Here is a 20,004-nt window from a genome sequence, read left to right as displayed (position 1 = left end):
CTAGAGTCACTGGAGCCAAAACCCTAGTCCATGTTTCCACTGACAGAGTGTCTCTACATCAGAATGAAGTGATGGCCTGATTCTTATTTTCTGAATTCAGCATTGTCCTGTGCAGACAGTACAGAAATAAATGGAAATCAAACTGCCAGTTACTGAGAGGGATGAGAGAAGAGAATATGGAAATGGGAGTGGAAGCATCTGGGGAGACCCAGTGCTGTCCTGGAATTTGACTTGCTGCTGCTGCTGCTGCTGCTAGTAATGAAAATAATTTTCCCAACATTGTCATCAGAAGAGAAACCTACCTCTCACAAGGCTGTGCCACAGACCACAGACATACCATTTTGATGCCAACTGAGCATATTGGTCTGGGGGAAGGGAGAAGTGGGTAATCAGAGAGCTGGATCATCATTATAAATGCTCAGTAAAGAGTAGCATTTACAGCTTTTAGTTAGCCCAGCAAATATTTTCCTGTTGCTGAAAAGTGGTACTCAACTGGATGAAAACTTTATATACAGCAAGGAAAATATGATGGACTTAAATCTCTCCTTTGTTCCCAGAAGCACCTTATTAAAAGCATCCCTGAGAGTAGGGGAGAGATACGACATTAAACAGCTTCCCCCTATTCCCAAACTCAATTTTACTTTTGCTTCCATGCAGCTGCCACAGACTCCCAGAAACAAGGGCTGCGGAGTCTGTGCATACTTAGCAATGAGTATAGTTACCTGTCCTCCTACCCCCCCGACTTTGAAGCTACCCTGTCATCAGCCTCTACAGAGGTGAGCATTTATATTTAATTGTACAGAGGGATAAGGAGTCCCTAAAGTATCCAATAACTCCAAGTATATTGTATAAACAGGAAATCAGAGAGAAAATGCATTCTTACCATTTGCTTCTCTCCCCAATGGTGTAACTATTTCACCTACAGCAGTTGATATTGGTGCTCAGCTATTAAAGCGATGATTCTTTTTATGCATCTCATTTCTCCAGTAAGCCGAAACAAATATTGCCACCACAACACAACCTTTCTCCCTAAGGTAAGAAAGGGATCGGAATCACTTTTTTTCTAATGCTTCTCCCTACCCCAGATTTTTTAAAGAAAACAGATGCAGAAATATCAGAATACTCACACATCTCAACTGTTGAAACATAAAACAATAACATAGGCGAGGCTGAGATAAGTATTGCTTTAATTGCCACTATAACACGTTATTGCCCTAGTTTGTTTATATGTATGCCTCCACAAATGCCTTTTGAGCAAGGTCTGTGTCTTATTCATCGTAGCTTCTGTTGGGGCTCAGAAAATGATACCCTAAAATATGGTACTGGCATGCTGAGTGATTTGAACAAAGGGAATTGAAAGGTCCCAGAAATAAGCCTCAGAACCAAAATCTCTTTTTGACCGTCTCCTGTCCCCTCAACCACCTTTCCTTCCAAAGTGCAAAAAGGGGCTGTCTCTGATGTTCCCTTATCACACTGACAGAAATTCATCCAGAAGGAATGCAATTGTTTTGGACAACCCCCTTTTCCCCTACCCCCATCCCCAAAATCTACATTAACCTAAGAAGATTAATTCATATTGCAGGAGAGAAAACTAAAAGTCTCCATGCCCAGGACACTATGCCTGGCAGACTTTTCCACCCCTCACTTTCCCATAACTTGTCACCACCTCTCCCAGAGCCAAGATGAACTTTGTCCCACGCTACTGTCTGCTTTTCAGGCCCTCATCGCACCTAAAAAATATTTACTCATTCTCTAAAGCTGCCTACACCCCCCACTTCCCTTTCCTCTTTGAAGAGGGCATTTAATCTCCAGTCCTCTGGTTCTTCTTCGAATCCCATTTTTGGTGTGTCTCCTGTGCACACTTTTATGCTTTCTCTTCTGTTAATCTGTCTATTGTCAATTTTTTTCAGCAGACTTAAAGACTCAAACCTTCAGAGGGATAGAAAGAAATTCTCTGTGCCTCTATATGTACTCAGTCATAACTCAGTAACTCACATGCCCAAGACTGGATTCTTGAATGAATGAATTAATGTGTGCACATGTGAGTGTATGCAAGCATGTGAGCAAACACATAGAGACACACAGAGGAATTCACATACTTGTTCATGATTTTAATTATCTGACTTCAGAATCTCCTTTGTTTCTAATGACAGGAATATTTGTAATCTCCATAGTGCTTAATATTCCACTCAAATAGACTTTTAAAAATTATTATTATTTTTAATTTGAAAGATGTGGGGTACAATTCAGGATTAGGTATACAAGTAGTCATCGTACAGATAAAGTCTGGGCCTCCCTTTGGTCTCCACTTCATCTGGTTTGAGATCAGATACCTTTATTGATGTTTTGTGCCTACCTCCCTCCCTTGGCAGTATCCCGCTAATGCCAATCCCTTTCTTATAGAATTATGGTAAATGTTCAGGGTCTGCTTATGAGTGAGAACATGTGGTACTCAGTTCTTGGTTTCTGTGATAGATCACTGCATATTATAGACTCTAAATCCATCCAAGTTGCTGCAAAGTCCATATGTTTGTCCTTTATGGCTACATAACCATCATGTATATGTACCACATTTTAAAAAATCCAGTCCAGTTTCAATGGGCAGCACAGTTGGTTCCATGTTTTCGTTATTGTGAACAGTGCTTCAATAAACATGCGTGTGCAGGAATCTATTCTATAGAATGATCTGAGTTCCCAAGCAGCCCCATTAAAAAGTGGGCAAAAGACATGAAATGACACTTCTCAAAAGAAGACATATGAGCAGCCAACAGACACATGAAAACATGCTCAGTCTCACTAATCATCAGAGAAATGCAAAGTAAAATCACATTGAGATACCACCTAACCCCAGTAAAAATGACCATCATTAATAAAACAAAAAACAACAGATGCTGGCGAGGATGCAGAGAAAAGGGAACGTTTCTACACTGCTGGTAGGAATGCAAACTAGTTCAACCTCTATAGAAAACAGTATAGCGATTTCCAAAATAACTAGAAATTGATCAAACTGACTTTTAAAGAGAGTAGGTGAAGAGAAATGCGCTATACATCTCAACACTTCTTCTTCCTCTGAAATCCAATAGCATTTAAGATTTACAGCATTTGCAGTGAGAGTTAACCATAATGGTACCTGGTGCTATTATTTATTATACCACATGTATTTATTATATACCTTTGATGGGGTGAGGGTTGATGAAGCATTCAGTTAAAAGCAACTCCTAGAGCACAGAATCAGACACAAATAGGAGCTCTAAGCATGTGCTGAATTAACGAACTGCCAAGCAGACTTAAGCCCAAGGTCCAGCCAGTTCCAAAGCAACAGCAGAAACTCTCTGATCTTTTCAAAGAAAACATTTGTTTCTCATCTGTATCATTTTCTGGTTAGTGCTGAAATATAATTAATTAGTTAATGACAAGAGACTATCTTTAACAAGAGCCTCAAGGCACAGGGTTGAAGGGCACATTTGTTGTCCTTGTAGCAACCTTAACATATTAGAGATGCCCATTCCAATTCTATCACTCTCAGGCCTTCTTTGACCATCATATTTAAAATAGCTTTCCTTAGTCTGCTTTATTTTTTAATTCACAGCACTTACCACCACCTGTATTATGTGTGTATATTTATATACTATTAGTCTCTTCCACTAATGAAACTCCATGTTAGCAGGAACTCTGCTCTGTTCTCTACTCTCTCCTCAAGTGCTTAGGAAAGAACCTGGAATGTAATAGGTTCTCAATAAAAGTACTTATATAGTAATATTGCTGAATTTACAAATAGTCAGGTATCACTTCAGATAAGAAAGAGAAACCTAGGAAGAAGTTAACTGCTTAATAATTCTCTCTCTCTCTCTCTCTCTCTCTCACACACACACACACACACACACACACACACACACACACACACACACACAGCTGAAACAGAAGTCTTCAGGAAATGAACACCTAAAGTCAAGGGAACATAGTCTTCTGATAACAGCCTCATCCAATGATCAATAAGAAGAAACAGGGCCAATTGGCATGAAAAATTTGGGAAAAGATTTGCTGTGTTCTACTAAGACTTAAAAAATGGGAATTGCTGCAAGTAAGCCATATGGGTTAGAATGCCATGAAACTTACAGCAGATGGCACTAAAATATTAAACTAACATTTCCTTATGCTCCAAGCTGAGCACTACATTAATGCTGATTACAGGAGTCAGTCTATTTAAAAACATGCAGATGAAAAACGAAGCCAGTATTGTTAAATTATTCTGCTAAAAACAACATCAAGCATTAGCACCTAATGTGCTTTCCCACAAGAGATATGTTAATATTATTCAGGCAAGGTTATGTCTAACAAAACCACCCAGAATAGGAGGGGGAAAGCCCACTGTCTCAGGAATCTGTTCAAAAACAAGCTCAGTGTGGTAAAGCACGAAAATCTGCTTCTCTGATTTCCATAGCAACAGCAGCAACCCTGAGACAGACACTTTAAAAACCAGATTTGTTTTTCTTCTTTCCAAATACCTTTGCATGATATTTTTGATAATGTTGAAATACAACTGACATTGCATAAGGTATAAACACACTGCCTCTGCCAATCGCTTCAGTATTAGACAGGGTGACTCGTCATTTTCTCGCTTAACCCATATGGTGAGTCCATTGGTTCCACTGGCAACAGGGCAGCCCCTGGCTCTCTGGAGCTGTCCCAGAAAAGTGCTGTCAACTGAAAATCAGACTCAATAATACTCATAGGCTGGCATGAGCTACCCAGTTGGAGCAGAAGATATTCCCAAGATTTGTAAGCTATGCAAAGTCATAAACATATTATCCATTCGGTTTGCAAATATTATTAAAGGCTTTTGCCTAAAAAGAACCTCACAATACTTACTTACTTTCTCACTGAATCTGAGGGGTAAAGAGTATCAAAACCCAGTCACCAAGAAGTCAGGAAGAGAATTAAAAATAGAACCACATAAACAATGTGTACTGAAGAATTCTTCCAACTATTCTGTATGCTCAAAAAATTTCATAATATAATATTGGGAATAAAGGAAATACATCTGATCATTATGTAATATACAATCTGAGAGAAATTTTTCCTGCTTCCTGTTTTTATTATAATTAATATAGTGGAAATAAAGAAGTTGAGAGTTATTTGCTCATTGGCTAATTAAAATTGATCAACTGAAGGATAAAAAAAATTTTGGAGTATTTTTGGGGGAATTTGAATATAAACTGGGCATTAGATGATGTTGAAGTATTTGTTTTATTAGCTGCAGTGACAGTCCTGTAGTTATGTAAGATAGTGTTCCTATTTTTAGAGAGGTACACTGATATATTTAGGAGTGAAATATCTTGATGGCTACATTCCCCTAAAAGTAGACAAAACAATATGACAAAACGGTAATGACTTAAGTTTTGTTTATCTACATATGGAAATTCATTATACTATTTTCTTTATGTATGCAACTTTGCAAAATATTCTATTTAAAATACCTTGGGGAAAAAAAGAACCAAGAATACTCACTGGTAAGAGTTAAACATTTATAGGGCAAACCTTTATTGATTTTCTTTAAAGGATGATTAAAATAGTATGTTATGAATGAACATTTCTTGGTCAGTGCTTGTGAAATGCTTTGTACAGCTTTTTGAAGTGAGTTGCACAAATATTTCTGGAAGCATGCAAATAGTGGACAAAAAAGATGAAGCAAAATGCACCAAACAAACAAGTTGTTACAAGAAACCTCCTTATATAGAGATAACAATCCTTCATAAATCCTGCCCCCTACCTAATGCCAATCCACCTGCCCATAGGGGTCTAAGGAGACAAAGACAAAAGTACCCCAAAATTGACTTCCCACTTAGCCTGTAATCCCACGCCTTTGGGAGGCTGAGGTGAGTGGATTGCCTGAACCCGCGGGTTCGAGACCCACCTGGGCAACTTGGTGAGACCTCGTCTCCACAATAAATAAAAAATTAGCGGGGTGTGGTAGCGCGCACCTGTAGTTCCAGCTACTTGGAAGGCTGAGGCGGAAGGATCGCCAGAGCCCAGCAGGTCGAGGTTGCGGTAGCTGGGAGCAGCCACTGCACTCCAGTCTGGGCGACGGTGTGAAACTCCAACTCAAAAAAAAAAAAAAAAAAAAAAGAATAACTGAGAGCATGTAACAAAAATGGGAAAGCTTTTTGAGAGAAACAGTAGTTATCTGAAGCATTTTATTTACAAAACAGATAAACCTCAAGGATTTGTTTATCCATCCGCGCTAAGGAGATGATTCCATATTTATCATAGTGAGACTGTAACTGAAGCTTGTCCCCAAATACTACATTAAATATTTCTAGGTTGTTCGGAAGGTAGTTTATCATAAAAAAAGAATGATAGGGCTGAACCTTCTTTGTGTGCAAAATTTCACTTTGGAAAATAGAGGAGTCTGTGGCACTCCAAGCTTGCCATGAATTCAGTACCTTTTAAAGGGCAGTGGCCCTAATGGCTCTTTCTGCTAATTTATCCTGCTAGACTGAAAGGACCAGCGTCGGAGGCTTGAGCTAGATGTCAAGCATGAGGTGGGAAACAGCATCCTTGAGGTGGGCTGTGACAGGTGAGCTCTACAACAGATGGTGACAAAGGAGCCCACTTGAATCCTTCCCACCTTGGGTAACAGGAATGCTGCCTATACTGGCAGGGTGGGCTGCCGGCTGAGCTACAGGCCCACCATAGAGCCAGTCATGGAAGCACCAGACCAAGGGACTGATCCACAGAGGACAGCCCATCTGTGTGGTCTCCCGTTCTCTCGTCTCCTTAGGTACCTCCCCTCACTGATTGTAACCTGTGTATATCACCTGATCTAGAACAGAAAATACAATCCAATTATAGAATGTGATGATAGTTGCTATCATTTACAAGATGCCAGTTCTTCTACCAACCTAAGTACTTTAAAAAATATTATTTATTAAATCTCATTATAATTCTAGGGAGTAAAAATGATTAGCCGCATTTTACAGATGAGGCTTGCGAAGTTTTAGGTCAATAAGTGGTGGACTGAGGTTCAAACCTAAATCTTTCTTATTCCAGAGCATATGCCTAAGTCTACATAATACTGCCTGTCTCTTTACCAACTTTAATAACAAACCTTGTTTTTAATTGGGTTCTGCTGTATTTAAAATAAGAAAAAGCATTCACTGCAGAAAGTTTTCCATTTTATAAGGATAATAAAGTTACAAAAGATTGGTCTTATGTAAATTCAATAGGCTCAGCTCAGCAAAGAAAAGGCTGAACACAGGTCTACAGTGATGTCACCTTGTGCTTTGCCAACTCAAATCTCTTATTGACCATGTCAGCTGAACCTCAGAATGCATCTTTCTCTGCTGACTACATTTGCCCTTTCCTGCGTTGATTACTCCAGGAGTGCACAATCAAGGGATAAATGTTCTTCATGAGTAACAGTAGGGGATCCATACACAATGTTCTCTTCTTAATTGGTCTATTATTCTTTAACCTTTCACTGGACTCAATAACATTTAAATTAGCTTTTGGAAAAGAATACAAGCTACAAAGCACACTGACATACAATAAAACCCTAGAATTTACTTCAGGGGCTTCACCTATGTCTGGATTCACCATGCATTTATTCATCAAATGTTTATTGAGGCCCCACTACTCACTAAAAATCATTGTAAGTATGAGAGATACAGCAGTGAACAAAAGGTTGTGATCTCAAAGAGCTTAACGTCTACTTGAGAGAGACAGGCTATAAACAAATAAACAAATGCACCCATCATATACTGGGTGTTGATAAGTGCTATGAAACTCTAAAACAAGAGATCATTGTGCAAGAAGTCTGTGATAAGAACCTCATCAAATTTCCAGTGTGCCCCACCCATTATGATAGGTAGAGTCACGTTACTATTCTGGCCAATGAGTCAAAGCAAAAGTGACATGTGTCATTTCCAGGAAAAGGCTTTTAAGAGCTAGTGTGAACCTCCAACTCTTTCTTCCCCTGGTATGGTAGCCTGAGAAGCCGTATGTTGAGATTCTAGTGGCATGGGAGGGTGAGAGCTTGGATCCCTTTGTAATAGGATAAAGGAAAGCCTCCACTAACTAGCCATAGTTGTAAGTTAGAAATAAATATTTGTTGAGAGAAGTCATTGATATGTTGGTTTGTTGGTTTGTTACTATAGTATGGCCAGACTAACAGAGGCAAAAGTGTAAAGCACACCTGAGACAAAGGAGGGACAAACATGGGACTAAAGATTAAACACACATACACACACACACACACACACACACACACACACACACACACACACACACACACACCTATTCACAACAGATGGGGTTAACTCAGTGGTCATGAACCCTGGTTAGACATTTTAAATCAGCTAAGGCACACTAAAAAATACTGATCTACAGACGTTCTACCCAAATATTATTTATATTTTGGGATATTTAGAGTCAGACCTAAGAATCTATATATCGAAAACAGTTCAACAGAAAATGATAAATTGGGTCAACTGGCTTTAGGAAACCTACCCAGAGGCAACCTGCCACACAATATGCTTGGGAAACAGCATATTACTGAGATCAAGTCAACTTCCTATAAATTACTGGAAAGCAGTCAATCACACTGTACATATGATGAAAACCTGCAAACTTATTACTTGAAATGTTATGAAGGAGTATATTGCAGAAAGTATTCCTGCATTAAATGAGTAACTGGGCTGGATTTTTCCAAAAGCTCATTTCATTGTAGAGTGATTATTAACATAAATATTTAAATAGTAGTAAAATGATAGGATAAGCACTTAAATTATCTCAGCTAATCCTCACAAGAGTCTAGTGATATGGGTATTATTATCCCCTTTGAGCAGATGAGAAAATTGAAGTGTAGACAGGTCAACTTCCCCCAAAGTCACACAGCTAGTAATAAGGGGTATAATTAATACAGCTGGCCTATGATATTTTATCCCAGTGAAAGAGGAATGTGCAACCAAAAGGATACAGAGTTTAGAGGAGAAAGTCTTTAGAAAAGGGGCCTCTGGTGGGGAAAGGACCTTCGGCATGGGCTCGGGGAGCTGATTCTAGCTGAGGATCCTGTCTTTTGGGAACAGAGTAGTTCACAGGACGCTAAAGCAGAATGGAAATTTCCAAGGAGAACAATCCACTCTTCTTCCTCCAATTCTGTGATCCCAGGCAACAGTGAGCTGATCTCCCCACTAGGATGGAGTTCCTCTTATACATCGCAGGGTACATTTATAACCGGGCATTCAGGTTTGGAGCAGATTCAGATAAGTTTCAGAGCACTTACTGCTGAGGATGGAGCCTTGGGTTGAGGAAAATGCTGCATACAGCAGTGGCCAGTCTTACCCTCACGCAGCTCACTACTTCACCCAAGTTTAGAGCCTATTGTATATGAAGAAGCCACATACTAGTTAACACTTGAAAAACAACTGGTGGATCAAATGAAGCCTGTATAGTACACTCTAAAAACTGGAGAGTTTGAGAGACCCCAAGGAAACAAGGAACAGAGAAGGCATGCTCTGGAAGGGAAGAGGGAGAACTCAGGGCACTGGGTTCCAAGTGGGGGCCCTGAGCTCCTTGCGATCACAGCTTTTGCACAGTCCCTAAGCAGCTGAGGGACAGCAATGGAGGCAGGAGGTGCATTAGTGATGGGATGCAGGGGGACCTCAAGATACTCTACCTATTTCCTAACTTTGCCTGTGGCTAGCGCTAGACAGAGAAACTTACCTCGGTCTCCTAGGAGTCTCTCTCTTACAGAAATGTTTTGTGCTTCTGCTTCCAGAGGGCACTAGCTACTCACCTTGTGGTTATTAAAGATTTGTACAATTTTTATAACAACATTGCAGGAAGTAGCAATAAAATGTCTTGAGGACAGGACTGTCTTCTTAAAATTTACTTGGAATTAGCACATCAGTAATTCCAGCAGTAGGGTTGATTAGCATCAGCAAAGGACTGTATGACAGAGAAAGGCATATAGAAGAAACAAGACTTACAATTATTACTTTTATTATGCCCGTAAAAATCAGACTTAAAAATTATGGGACGTATGATCCAACATGCATTCTAACTGTAGATTTTTTTTCTCGACTTTTTTCTCAACATTACATCATGGGTAATTCTATTAGTCAGGATGATACTGAAACGAATAGCCCCAAATTTCAGTGGCTTAACATGAAAGGAATTTTTTTTCAAACTTAATAGGTGAACGTGAGTAACATTAGCAGGCAGCTTGTCACCAGGTAATCTTTTCGGCAAACAGGTTCCTTCCTCATTTGCCAACCCCTTGGTCTGGAACCTTGAAGGAGGAAAAGGCACACCTACAACTCACCCATCTTCACCCAGATGTGCCCCACATCACTTCTGTTCATATTCTATTGATAAGAATTAGTTTCACAGCTTCACCTGGGTACAAGGAGAGCTTGGAAATGCTATCCTGACTAAGAGCCACTTCCCAGCAAGTGTGAAGACTATGGAAGACTGTGGAAGAGCAAATATCAATCTTGTGCAAAGTAGTCCACATTCGCTGTAACAAAATGGGCATCATAAATTTCAAGAGCAGATATATACACTGGAAGAGACAAAATTTATAGTTCAGGTGAATGATTTCCTGTCTCATTCCAGAAGCCAGTCTAGAATGTGACAGATGAACAATAAGGCTGGAGCCCAGAGAGTGTGTCTTTTTCCAAGGACTTTGTCCTCAGGTTCTAGGTTTGGCTCTGCAACTTGCCCCATCAACAAGGCTTCTATGTTTTTAGCTATACTAGCGGGCTCTGAGGGAAAGAATTTGTCTCCACAGGAAATAGAATGTAAATCATGTGAGGCTTTATAAATCAAAGTCAAAGTCAAGATTTTGGGCTTTGGAATTAAAGCTCATCTTAGCTGAATATATAAAAATCTTCCCAAATTTCCAGGATTATGTTTTTAGAGGAATAAGAAAGAGCATTAAAAATGTGAACCTCAGCTGGCCACAGTGGCTTATAGCTATTATCCCAGAACTTTGGGAGACAGGGGCTGGAGAATTGCTTGAACCCAGGAGTTCAAGATCAGCCTGGGCAACATAGTGAGACCTCCTCTCTGAAAAAAAAAAAAAATTAGCTGGATGTAGTGGCATGTTCCTGTAGTCCCAGCTACTTAAGAAACGGAGGCAGGAGGATCTCTTGAGCCAGGAGTTTGAGGTTGAGCTGTGATCATGCCACTGCACTGCATCCTGGGTAACAGAGTGAGATCCCCAACTCAAAAAGAAAAAAAAAAAAAAAAGAAAAAAATGTGAACCTCAACAGAGAAATGAAAAAAAATTAATAAAAAGAACAAATTGGCAATGGGACTGCTTTACTTACATCAAAATTATATGGAATCAATTTAATTATTATTTTCTTTATTTATAATATTTGGGAAAACTATGATTCTGTGTAAAAGGGATTCAATTATCAATTGGCTAAGCTAAAATAAAAATAAATAAATGCTTTCCTGGTGATTGGACTGAATTTCTAGCTAAGTGACTGGATTTCCATGCTATTAGTGGAACTAGCTGTGCATATTGTCTACCAAAATAAGACTATCTACATCAATACACAATCATGCCATTAAATTTTAAATCTCCACATTCTAAAGCAACTTTCAATAAAAAGCATTTAGCTTTGCTTAAAAACAAACCAACAACCTGGAAATAGATGCAGTTGGAAAGGAGCACTAGATGAGAATCAGTAGGTCTTATTTCATGTCCTGGATCTTCTACCCTTGCAAAGTCAACTAGAACAACTGACCATACCACACCTTTTGACTTCAATTTGAAATGAAGGTGTTGATTCAAAAGCTCCAACTAGTAGGAAACTATGTTTCATACATTCTACATCCTATCATATTTTATGTTTAGGTAGAGGCCAAATGGTCTAGCTCAAAATTAATTCTGCTAAAAATAAAGTTACCCATTTAGAAATAATTTTTAGAACTTGTTCTAAAACTTGCTCTTGTGCTTGTTTTAAGAAAAACATAGTCAGCAATTTAAATGATCAATCACCACAGAAATAGTCCAGCACGTGGACATTGCAAATTAACTCAAAGACATATTTTCTTACATTTTAACCAAGGTATCTTATTGCAAATTTCAAATGGCAGTGGTTTAAGATGAGGTGAATATTTTCATCACAACCACTGGATGGCAACAGACATTAACAGTGAGTCAAGGGAATCAATACAAAAACCATTTTTCTGCTTTACTTGATTTCCTCTGCAGTTTTAGATGCAGAATCAAAGAACTCTCCCAGAGATGTTAGGGAGAGGTAAACAAGAGTGAATTTGGAAGTGGAAGAATTAGGTTTTGGAACACATATGCTGTTTTTGCAAGTGCTTTGTATGCAGATAAATCCCCCAAGATTTCTGTGCTTTGCCAAGAGTTGTAAGAAAATGACGTGTCTGCCAGAAGAGAAGAGTTAAGCCAGAATGCTGTATTTACCAGAATAGGCAAATTTGAGTTGAATTATTTATTAGTGGTAGTGAAATTTTTTTTATCTTATGTAATAAAATCACACTTGTTACTCCCCCATTTGTGGGTGAAAGCCTCCACCCTCAGGTCCGCTCTGTCTCCCATGAGTTCTCTAAGCTAAAGACAGAGTCCACCTGGAGGACTCCTTTGACCTGTGAAGCCCTAACTACTGGGACAATGAACGGTTATCTCCTCTGTGTCTCCACCATTTCCTTTTGGGGCCTTTGTTGTAGAGGCATCATGAGGTGGGGAATTAGGTAGCCACCTCTAGAGTGGGCTGGCAAGGACAGGGTATGCTTACACAGTCTCCCCTCCACTTCTCTCAAGAGGAGGTGCAATTCTTGGAGTAAAACAGTATACATTTCATTCTAAACCACATTTACCCACATGAATCATTTCCACTAACATCTAAGCCCAGACAGAAAGCCCAACTGTCAGAAGTCTGGCTTAGGCCCTGGAAAAAGTTGGGCACTAGAGGAAAAACTTGCCAGGGATTACCTTGAGGATCTTGAGAGATCAACCTTGACCCGGTCCTTAGAGCAGTGATTCTCAAATTCTGGTGTGCCAACAATTCACTGGGGAGCTACACAGTGAAGCGGATTCCTTAGCCTCTCCTTAGGAAATCCTGTGGTGGGCCCAGGAACCAGTATTTTAACAAACTGCTTCCAATGTAAATGTCCACCAACCACATTTTGAGAAATTCTATCTAGAAAAAATCAATGGTGGCCGGGCTTGGTGGCTCAGCCTGCAATCCCAACACTTTGGGAGGCCAAGGCAAGTGGATTGCCTGAGTCCACAGGTTCGAGACTAGCCCAGGCAACTTGACAAGACCTCATCTCTATCTACAAAAAATTAAAAAAAAATGAGCTGAGCATGGTAGCGCATGCCTGTAGTTTTGACTACTTGGAAGGCTGAGGTGGAAGGATCGCTGGAGCTCAGCAGGTCGACGCTGGGGTGGCCATGAGTGTGCTATTGCCCTCCAGCCTGGGAGATGGAGTGAGGCTTCGACTCAAAAAAAAAAACCAAACAGAAAAACTCAATGGTTCCATGGAGCTTACTAGTCCACCTTGTCCTGCCCCTCACACCCAATTCCACAAGCAGAGAGAAAAGTCCTGGATCAATGCTTTACTTGATAGAGGAGGACCACATTTTCAGGCTTAGACCATTTAAAAATCCTGAAGTGCCATTACAAAGACAGGATTGACCCAGGAATCACTGAGTAAGTCACGGATAGAGACCATGGTGAACTGCAGTCTTGAGCTGCAGTAAGCAGGCCCAGTAGTGTGCTTATCCCAATTTGAGACCCCAGTTTGAGTATTTGCTTTAAAGCTACCTTTGCTCTGACTTTAACTTCTGCTTTATGATAGGCTGCTGACTTTTCTTTGCCTGTTAATATAATTTTGATTCAAATTTGGGGCATTTTTAGACTTTCTGAAGCATTTTTGATTTCTTGGCCCTAGACAAGCATGTATATAACTCTATTTAGATAACCAACTTACTTGTCCACAACCTCTGCCTATCTCAGCATGTGTCTTATTTAACCTCCATAGGCACCATATTTGACCTGCATTCCTGCTCCATTTTCAGTCACCCAAATATCACTGTCACATAAGCACATTAAACCCCCATGTTCTTGGTCATGGAAATAGAGTAGAAATAGTGCTCAAATGGTAAGAGAACATTTCAGTGCCACAAATAACCCAAATGGATGGTTTTTCCAACAGCAGACGCAAAAAAAATAAGTTCAATGACTAATGAAATAGCAGCAAAGCATGGGATTATTTTCTCCATTGTAAATATTTTTGCATTTCTTTGTAATCATGTAGATAAAAATTGAAAGATAATTTAAGAGGTACTGGGACCCCCACCAACCCAAAACATCAGTAAGTCTATCTCCAAAACATATCTCAAATCCATCCATTCCCCATCTGCATGGCTACCACCCTCTCCAAGCCACTGTCATCTCATGCCTGCAAAAGCTTCTTAATGTGTCTTCTTGCTTCCACACTTGTCCTCCTCCAACCCTTTCTTCTTATAGCAGCCAATGTGATCTTTAAAAAATGTGAAGGTCATGCCTCTTCCTGGTTTAAAAATATTTCAGTGGCTTCTTGGAATACTTGGGAAAGACCAAACTCAGCACCATGGTATGTGCATGAAAGGGCACTGCCAACCTTCCACCCCCATCTTTTGCTACTTTTCCTTTTGCCTATCATATTTTAGCAACAACATCATTTTTTTTTCCATATCTAGAATACCTCCAGAACTTTTCTGCCTCTGGCCTTTGCATATTCTTTTGTCTAGAACTTTCTTTAATCAGTTTTTGCCATAGTTAACTCCTCAATTTCCTCATTCTTAGAGAACTTCTTCTCTGAACTTCCTATATAAGTGGCACTCACCATCAGGTATTCTCTCACACATCATTCTGTTGATTTCCTTTTTAATGTCTGCCCTCTGCCCCCATCAGAATGTAAGCCCCATGAGGGGTGGTTTCATGTCTTCTTTGGTCACCATTGTATTGCTAGTGTCAGGCACACAGTATGACATAGTCAAATCAAAGGAAGGATGGATGGCAGAATAGGTAAGGTCTTGCTTTGGTGGGGATGCCATAATCTTGAGTAAAATTTATGTATTGTTTTCTTGTATTACAGCAGTGTTCTGGGATGCTTATTCCATCTTCTCACAACATAAATTCTCAAGGTTCAGTGAGATTATGAAAAGTGCAGATTTATGCCCAGCTTATTCTCATTCTGTAGTTTTGGGGGTGAAGGTAGAGTGGGAACCTGAATTTTTAACAAGCATCCAGGAGATTCTGAGGTACCTCGTGCCCAGGCAGCACTTAGGAACCCCTAGAATACAGAAATATATCTCAAGCTGAATTATTAAATGCAGGGACAAAACAGAAGGACAAATATATTACAAAAAAATCTTTTTACATTTTGTATTTTCATTTTGATATATTTTTTCAAACATTAAGAACATTCTGGATTATCTGGATGATAATTTTGTGGCCAAATGCCACTGCAAGATTTCCACAGAAGTGACTAAAATCAGGTTGGCACCGAGTACTTTTAACTTTGTCTCAGGCTAATGAGTCTTTACTCAGATCCAGACTTAGTTCTTTAAAATGCCATTAGATGGATGAATCAAGATTCATCTGTTCAGTTCCCTGCTGATGGGAGTGTTGTTTGCAACTTTTTCATTACTATGAACAATGCTATAGAAAAGATATTTATATATATATTTATAACTATATTTACACATGTGTATAATGTATATATTTTTTGCTCACCTGCTGTAACACTTTTGTGTGACAAATTCCTAACAGTATTCAAAGGTAGGCACATTTAAAACTGTAAGAGTGTTGCAGTCCTGCAGGTTGAATGTTCATACCAAAGTGACTCCCAAATAACATCGCTTCATTTGCTCAGAAAAAAAAAAAAGAGGAAGAAAAGCAACAGATTTTGACAAATAACATGGACATATTGAATTTGTGAGGTGTTGGAATGTCCAATAGACAGTGAGGGAATGAGCTTGGAGCATAGAAGAGGGAACTTCACATAGAGAAATCTGGGAAGGGAAGTGCCACAGGAAATGCACTGGTTTAGAGCAAGCTGGAGAGCAAGGAGATGTAGGAGGAAGAAAGACAAGGACAAAGCTCAGAGCTACACAGAGGAACTAGATGGAAGGTAGCAGAAGAGATTAGAAAAGAGGTCAGAAAGAGGAGAACCAGGAAGGAGAAACATCAGTGTAATACAGAAGAAAAACATTCTGAGGAGGAAAAGGAGTGAATGATCTCCATGTGAGTTGATGTTGTTCTGTTTTTACTGCTAAATGAAATGCATTACAAACCATATGTTCAATATGACATCACTTCTTCAATAAAATTACACATTTAAATAAAATTTGTAAAAGCAACAAGACCAACAACAGAAACAAAACAAAACAAAGGCCTGATTATCTCCGAGGATTAGGAATGGAAGGGTGGAGTAGGGAATCTTTAACTTTTGATTTGGCACCATTTTGTACAGTTGAATTTATTGTTATGAACATATATTATTTTCTTACTAATGTTTTAAAGCCTGATTAGCAGTATGATATTAAACGACCAAAGAAGACATAAAGATGAGACTGAAAAAAGTCATCTGTCTGGCAAGAAGGAAATGTCTGGTGGCTCTTAGCAGAATGGTTTCAGGTAGGAAAGTGAAAGTGAACTGCCCTAGTCTACAACATGGTTTCTCAGGCTTTAAGATGCTTAGGAATACTAGTGGGTCTTGTTAAAATGCAAGTCTTGGCTGGAGCCTGAGAGTCTCTTATTTGTAACTTGCTCTCTATATGGCTAGTCCAAACCCCATATTTTTGAGTTGCATGCTAAAGTAATCAGAATGCAAGAAGGACCAAGACACCACTATTTCCCAAAGTGTGTCCTCTAGAAGATGAACCCTGAGAAAAGATACTCTAATCAAACAGCCTTGATAAATACCACATACCCATCCTGATGAGTTGCACTGGGTGGTAGTGCTTTATTGAGAATTTTTACATTGGCTTTCGCTCAGACATTCCTAGTAGTCAGGGATAAGCTTGTAGAAATGAAGATATATGTACCTCTTAAGAATCTAATGTTCCTAACAGGTCATTCTAGAAGTTGTGGGGGAGCAGAAATATGGGGCAAGATTATACGGGAGGGAACTGAAACAAGAAGAAAGAACTGCATTTTTTCTCTAGTAACAAGAGCAGAGATCTCTGAAAGGGAAGAAAGCTCCAAAAATAGACCTTGTTAGGGCACGTGCAACTGTAACCCTCCATGGTACATGCTAGGATGCATTGGATATCTGCTAAACCTTATTCTAAATATTTCTAGATTCTTCTGAAAATTAGCCCAGCATTCACAGGATGGCTTCAAGGCCGAGGAATGAACATACTTGTAAATGCATGAACTCAAATGCATTCATACCACTAGATGCTACCGTGGACAAGAGCAGGAAACCACAGAAGCTGACCCGACCTCACCACTGAGGGAAGTTGAGCTTGGCATGAGCACAAACCTGCTGTCTATGAACAGTGATTAAGAACAGCCTGTGGGAGGCTGGGCAGCACTGATCCTGTCTCACCCACTGAGATGAAGCAAGTGAGACTGCCCCCCCAAACCCCCCCCCCCCGCCAAAAAAAAAAACCTCCTCACAGCTCAAACAACCTGCTGGCAGCACTGAGTCATCTGCCCAAGACCTCCAGTTCATGGTTGCCCCAGAATGGCCTTTTAGACTCTCTTTATAGACAGTGCAGCTAAGCAGTGAGTTTCAGTGGGAGACTAGATTTCAAAGGCCCCCTTGGTGTAGAGGACAGTGGAGATTACTCACCCCAGCATGCCTTAATCTTTTGAAAAGACTGTCACTCCCTCCTCTCTGCCTTCTAACTTGGCAGCAGAGGGTCCAAGCCATATGGGGCAACTTGCACTGAGATTCAAATGGTATCACATTGGCGGTAAATGATGCTCTGAAGACTCTGCACTCGCAGCTGCAGTTTCCCATCCCCTCAGCTCTTCATCAGATGTCTGGTCAGTGAGTCCCAGGTGTTGTACTTGTCTGTCAAATTTACTAAGAAGGGAAATGGGCCTGCAAAATTCCCTTTGCTCTTTAGTCTTCAGATGTATTTACTTTTGAGAGTAAACATATTTGCACAGGACCATGCACAGGGTAACTATCTCAGGAACATTAGTTAGAGTACAAGATGAAGACACACGCCTGCTACAGCGTAATGATGTGCATAAATGCCCAGCATGACTCAAGCTCCATTACTTTGGGGTCCTGGTTATTTAAATAAATGCTGTTTCCTGTGGCTCCCTGCCAGCTGTAGAGTCCTTTCCCATCACATTCAGGGTAACAGCAAAAGAATCCAAAATAGTTTTAATATTCATCTAGCAAACACATATTCCCACTGTTACATCAGTCTTCACATAACCTCCCTATCACACACACTAAATACACTCGAGACTCTCAGGGGACTTAGTTGGGAAATCAAGAGTCAATTATATCAGCCCCACAGGATGCCACGTGTCTAAGCTACCAGCAATTGTGTGGCAGGAGTATCTTTGTATTTCAGTCCTTTAGGTTTCCCCATTCCAGTGTGTTAATTTTAAAGAATTTAGAAGCTGGCTTCCAATCTATAATGAGAAAGATTGTGTCCTCTATTTCTATATGAAGCACTTTAATTGCTACTAAAGGCAAAATACTTGTAAAGGAAAAAAAAGTTAGGAGAGATGGGTGGGGAGGGACCTTGGACAAAGTTGGGATTTTAGGGTTTGCCTTAAAGTTCTACCACAGGAGCTGGGTTCTCTATCTTCACCACCAACAAACAGAATGAGCGGGTCCTCATTTATTGCTATAACTCTTTGATTCCTTTTCAAATTACAAAAGGCAACAGTCAGGTGTGGTGAATGATTTGGTGGGTGGGGGGTGGGGGGTGGGGGAAGACTCTCCTCTACATACATAGTGACTGGAAGATAAAATAATGACTGCCATTTTTCCTGCATTTGAAGAATTCACCTCATAGGGAGAACATAATGACCAAATTAAAATCACCACAAGTTATAAGTTACTTTAAAAATGAATAAGTCAGTCTTCCAAGTAGCTGGAACTACAGGCGCGTGTACCACGACCCAAAACAAAAACAAAAACAAAAAACAGTCACCTTAGGTCTTGCTTAGGGACAAGAGAAAATCTGGAACCAACTTTGATCCCTGTCTTTCCTGACTAGCTGAGACACAAAAATCTTCTCAAGGCCCAAATCCTTTCCTCCTTAGGTAAGAGAAAGGATGAAGCCGAGCTCCGCTTGGTCCATTTAAGAAACAGGCTTGGCTGGCAAAGTGGAACGTGCTACAGTGGGTCCCGGCACCTAGAGGGCCCGCAGCCACTCCCACCACTGAGCAGTGGGGAACTGGAAAGGAGTCTGGACAATAACAAGAAAAGCATCGCTTCCCACGGGAGGAAACTCAGCCGTGGAGTGAAAGGACGGACACATTCACTCCATTCAGAAATACTGGAGTGTACACAAAACCGCTCATTGTTAGGGCCGCTCTGAGCACGTGGTTCTGCTCCTGACTTCACCAACTTCTGATCCCAGCTGCAGATCTGCATTCTCTCTTTTCCTCTCACCCCTTTGGAATTGTTCTCTGGTCCACTGTTTGACCAGCATGGGAATGATGTGTATAACCCTGCGACGCTTTACCTTTTTGCTTATTGAGAAACAGCAGAGGGGGCGCGGCGCCAGGACCTCCAGGCGCAGGGCCCTGCGTAGCCGCCGGACTTTGGTTGGAGCTCGCGGTTTCCGCAGGTCTCCGCGGCGACGTGGGCCGCTCGGGCGCCGGGGGGGTGGCTCCGTCTCCCGTGGGCCGCTCCGGGCTCGCTTGGGGGGCGGCCGAGAGGTACTTGGGGAAGGGTTCCAGCTCCACCAGGCCCCGCCGGCTGGGGACGCGCTCCTCGGCCCGGGCGCCCGCCTCCTCCCGGATGGCATCCAGGACGCCCGGCTTCATC

The 20,004-nt window shown here is 40.7% G+C and overlaps 1 protein-coding gene across 1 annotated transcript in view; it reads right to left on the bottom strand.

Annotated features, from left to right (window-relative positions):
• The window catches only part of RTN1 (reticulon 1), a 164,763-nt gene that overhangs the window by 118,661 nt on the left and 26,098 nt on the right, over window positions 1-20,004 (bottom strand). The window contains 1 exon segment of the mRNA XM_021717561.1: window positions 19,700-20,004. This exon segment is cut by the window's right edge and continues 26 nt beyond it. Within this exon segment, the coding sequence (XP_021573236.1) occupies window positions 19,700-20,004 (305 nt within the window).

Source organism: Carlito syrichta, unplaced genomic scaffold, assembly GCF_000164805.1.
Source record: "Carlito syrichta isolate Samal-C Ts95f unplaced genomic scaffold, Tarsius_syrichta-2.0.1 Scaffold309858, whole genome shotgun sequence".
Classification (NCBI taxonomy): Eukaryota; Metazoa; Chordata; class Mammalia; order Primates; family Tarsiidae; genus Carlito; species Carlito syrichta.
This window is presented reverse-complemented; position numbering and strand designations above follow the sequence as displayed.